The 5125-nt window shown below is 26.4% G+C and overlaps 1 protein-coding gene across 1 annotated transcript; it reads right to left on the reverse strand.

The window, feature by feature from the left end:
• Positions 1 to 503: 503 nt before the first annotated feature.
• On the reverse strand, positions 504 to 1605 carry LOC112295527 (putative pectate lyase 8). The gene is made up of 2 exons (XM_024547262.1): positions 850 to 1605; positions 504 to 578 (listed from the first exon to the last, which is right to left on the reverse strand). The coding sequence occupies exons 1-2, from the start codon at positions 1603 to 1605 to the stop codon at positions 504 to 506; spliced, it is 831 nt and encodes a 276-aa protein (XP_024403030.1).
• Positions 1606 to 5125: the final 3520 nt, after the last annotated feature.

The raw sequence follows: 5125 nt of genomic DNA on the forward strand, positions 1-5125 counted from the left end.
TCTAATAGTTGTTGTTATAAATCAAGTCAGTTAAAGAAAATATTTAAAAAAATAGAATTCAAGGAAAAAGGAGAAATATCCTGATAGGTTAAAAGAAATTTTGAAATCAAGTAGCAAAAAATTGTCAAACTTTACTTGCATTTTTTCCAAACCACTAGCTTTTGTCAGAATTCGTTTAGCTCTCGAAACATTGTGTTAGGAACTGCAGGTGCACATGGTGTCGTGGATGTAGAGTTACAACCATCCACATGAGGATCGATGTGTCGGTATATTCCTGGCGAGGTACATGAAGAGTCCGCATCACGTAGCTCAGAAATCAAGCATCGGTGTGGCTTTTCAGAATGGAGTGTGCTTGATTCACCACGTTGCTCACATCGTCAGTATCTCACTGAAAGTGACACATGAAAAATGTACTAAATGAGCAAACAGTTTTTTTACTGAATGCAGGAGAATGAAATAAGGAGCTGAATACAATTTTCTGAGCAGTTTTTTTTTTTTAATATCTAGAAGTATGCGCGACGACAGTGGGCTACCGATTCAGTTACAGCCTCTATCGTGTCTTGCATGTGCTTTGTGGGCTACATCAAGCGCAGCCACAACAGTACCTTAGGAAAACTAATTTGCCCGGAGCTTCTTTCGCTTGCATCGTGCAATATTAGACACAATGTCGCGTTTTTCTACGTAAGGGTCACGGTCGTTACTGGTGGGGTACGTTCAACGCAGCCACTACATTCCACCGATATATACCTTTATCAATAATGATATCGCAAATTCGTGTCGATGTCGAGTTGACAGAGATTACTAGCAACGGGCACCACGTCGGCAAGAGAGTGGACCAGCACCTCTCACCATCCTGCTCACCATCGTCGCTGGCCGTGCAGCACAACTTGCAGTCTTGGAATAGCTCTGATACGACCACTTCATCGGCACACTCGTACAGTAAGCACCGGAAACGAATCTATCGTCCTCAGACTTGCAGTTCCAGTTTTTTGGTCCTCCGAAGCTGTGTCCCCCGTCGTTGATCCGCTTCGTCACTTGCTTGGAGCCCGTATAGGCGTTGAAGATGTTTCCTTGAGAGAGAATCGTGGGTCCCTCGCTGCCAGCTATGGCATAAATGCCCCATCTGGACCTGTAGTCGTTCAGAACATGGACGTTTCCAAATCGGACTCTCGGCATCATCTGCTGCAGTTTGGGACCCAAGACATTGTAGACTACAGTCACATACATGTCCCGGTCCATCCAATCATCTTTTTTTGCTCCGAAGAGCATTACCTTGTTGTGTTGGGTGAAGTAGTTGTTCGTGATCGATACTGTGGAGGAACCTCTGATCACGTCGATCAAACCGTCTGCTGCCCTAGCCTGGTAGGAGTGGTCGATCCAGATGTTCTTGGAGGAGAATATGGAGATAGCGTCACCGTCAAACTTGTTGCGCTTGCCCACATGGCTGGTTGAGGTCATGATCCTCCCGGGACCTGTGGGTTTTATATCATGGATGGCGATGCCGTGAATAATGATGTTGTTCACGCGCTGCATCGTCAAACCGCCGCCACCCGCAATGCGGACTGTAACGCCACGGCCGTCAATGGTCTTGTAGCTAGTGATCATTAAGTGCAATAATTTTGGACATTTCACAATAGGACATTCTAAACACAAGGAACCCAAAAAATCGTATTCTAAGTCTTGAAATAGCAATTGTTTTCTTTCTAACATGTGCTTGAAAACTTTACTAAGCAAAAACAATTTGAAGAGAAGGTGAAGAAGACTATAAATATAGCAATAACAATCCTATTGAAAATAAAAATTGACAGTTATATGTGTATATATATATATATATATATATATCCACAAATTTCTTAAAAATAAAAATAAAAACATGATATTTTATGTATAAAAGAATAGTTTATATTATTTTTTCTTCTTTTTACATTTTAAAAATGTTTTTGTTTGGTTATTTCTATTGTTTAAGGAACATTTTTTATACAAATTTTGAATTAGAAGTTTTACATTGATTAATTTATATCTCTTTCTAATTGAGTAAGAAAAATTTTACTGTTGATTCTTTCAAAAAAAAAAAGGGATAATTTATCTATTCTTTTAAAATAAGAAATTTTCACAGCTTATGGGAAAGAATACATATTGTTCACATTAAATATTATTTATATATAATTTTTTTATAATTAAACTTTAGAATTAAATACTAATTTTTTTAAAATATGAAAAATATATAAATCTTAAATTTGGTTTATTAAAGAATAAACGAAATTCATAAATTTAATTTCTTAAATGATTAATAAATAAATTTAAATTTTTTAAAAAAAATTGATTTCTTGAAAAAAAATCTCTTATTCTAGTTTATATAAGTATTAAGACCATTAGAATTATTAAAATTTTATTCTTTACATTACCTTAATTTATATAAAGAAAAAAAAAATACTAATTTAAGGTAAAATAATCTACACAAAATCCCACCAATGTATAAAAAATAAATTTAGAGAAAATGGATATAGTTAAACTGTGAGAAATATATAGATTATATGATATAAATTATATATAAAATTTTCATAGACATGTAAAAAAACTTTGTGTCATTTCAATTATATATATATATATATATATATATATATATACATACATATATTTCAATTAATAATATGCATCATAAATATCTTAAAGAAATTATGTAGTTGAAATTAATTTAATAAACATTGCAAAAGATAAAGAAATAATCAACTAAATTTTATAATGAAAAAGAAAGATATATGTGTATAAAAAGTCAATATATTTTTATATTTTTTTCATTAAAAGATAAAATTTAGTTAAGTTTTAATTATCTTATTTTTATATTCTAATATTATTAAATGTTAAAATTTTTGAGTAAATTTAATAATTTTAACTATAAAACACTATAAATTCAAACTATATCTAATGAATTTTTGGAAGGTAGGATTTAAAGGTATACATAATTAAGCATAGATAGACATAAAAGTTTGGAAGTCTGTACTTGCATTTCGTATTTTTTTTAATTAAGTTTAAAAGTTCATTTAAATTTGTTTAAATTATAAAATAAATTTTTATAACTTTATTTTTAGATTTTTAAAATTTTAGTTTTTACTTATTATTTCAAAAGATTTAGTAAAAACTCAACTTATATATATTTATTTGAAGAGTTAATTCTCTTCAAGTATATGTATACTAAATCATTTAATGATTTGATAGAGTTTCAAAATAATTTATTTAGATTTTTTTGTGTAAATTTTAAAATAATATTAAGAAAATTTATATATATATATATATATATATATATATATATATATATATATATATATAAAATATTAATTTTTTTCTTATTATTCAAAGTATCACTTATACTTTTAATTATATTCTAACTAAATTATTCAATAAAATGTGATTTATTTGTAATATTTTAAATTTCTAAAATAAAAAAATTAAATAAAAGTTTAATTTATATTCTTATTTCTTCTATTCAAATAAAAAAATTACAATCTTTCGATAGTAAATCTCTATTAAAATACTTTAAATATTTTTTTAGTATTATTTGAATAAATATAAATATGTATATACACATAAATTCTTATACATACATATATATATATATATATATATATATATATAGATACTGGTATAAAACATCTATAAAATGATAAAATTTTAAATAATTCATACATATATTTTTTTAATAAATTAATATTTTAATAAATATAATCCGTTTATGATTATTATTTACATGAAAAGGATATTTTATTTATTCTATAATAAAATAAAATTTTATACAGACACTATTTAGTATAAGAATTTTTTATAAATACTGTATTTTTCACTTTTTTCTATTATAAATTAAGAAGATTATCAAATCAACATAAGTGAATCTTAAATTGATCCACATTTGCTCTTAGTGTCTTTTACTTTATCATATATTCCTCTCCAATCCAAAGAAAGTCATTTTTTTAAAATTAATCCTTTAATTCTTTAATTCTAGAGTACTTTGCCTTACTTGCAAATCTTCACAAGCAACATTTTCACAAAAACTTTTTTTACGAATCTAATATTATCATACAAGAAACAATTTTATAAATTCTATTTTTAAAGATTTAATATCATTTCACTATTATTCATATTATTTTAATATAGCTTTACTTTTCTTTAGAATTAAATGTATTTTAAAATTACTAAAAATTGAATATCTTGCTGTATAAATTTATACCCACAACTATCAACAACTTAATTTCTAACTAGATTTTGCCTTATATTTGTATTTCTAGAATGCCAAAATTTTATTTTACTTAGTAATTAGTAATTTTGGATATTATACTGGTTGAAAAGATATTTTTTCTAAATAAATTATCAAAATTAAAAGACATAAGATTTAAAGAGATTAATGACAAAAACAAACTTACATTTCTTGATCTAAGATTCGGATTTCATATCATAGAGTTCTAAGTCCAATTTTTAGTTTTGCAAATACTTCTTGGTTCAAAGTTTGATAATTTGTAATTTAAAAAAAAAAAAAAAAAAAGTTAATTTTGTCAAAGCTTAGTGATCAACTTCAAAGAATTTCCAAATAATACTACCTTAAATTAATATTGGTTCATATTACAACTCAACACAATTAATTACTACCAAAATAAATAAGCTAAAAAAAATACTTATGTTGTAAAAAAACCTACACCAATAATAGTTATGTATTGGATTGTAATAATATTACTTTGATTAATATAGATTAATAATAGTAATAATAATAAATATTATTATTATTAGATTGCATCAAATAATTTAAATAAGACATGATTTAATAGAATGAAAAAAATACCAAAAAAAAAAAAAAAAAAAAAAAACCCTTGAAATTAGAGTTTTTATATACTTGTACAACTCTCATTTAATTATTGCAACTAATGTTTTTTTTTTCTTAAGCAACTATTTTGGTGGTCTTCTTCAATTTAATCTAATTTTTATTTTTGATTCTTAAGTGGGTTGGAATTTTTTTTTTCATCTTATGTTTTATTATCGAGATCTTCATTTAATTAGAGGATCTGGTTCTTAGGTGGATTAGATGTTTTTTAATCATGGTGAGCTATTATTCAATCTTTAGTAGTCTATTGTCTTATTA

Source organism: Physcomitrium patens, chromosome 2 (assembly GCF_059467195.1).
Source record: "Physcomitrium patens ecotype Gransden chromosome 2, ASM5946719v1, whole genome shotgun sequence".
NCBI lineage: Eukaryota > Viridiplantae > Streptophyta > Bryopsida > Funariales > Funariaceae > Physcomitrium > Physcomitrium patens.

Coding starts and splice junctions, on each gene's coding strand:
- LOC112295527 (XM_024547262.1), bottom strand. CDS start 1,605: ATGATCACTAGCTACAAGACCATTGACGGCCGTGGCGTTACAGTCCGC. Junction 579..849: donor CGACGATGGTGAGCAGGATG/GTGAGAGGTGCT, acceptor CGCTTGATGTAG/CCCACAAAGCACATGCAAGA.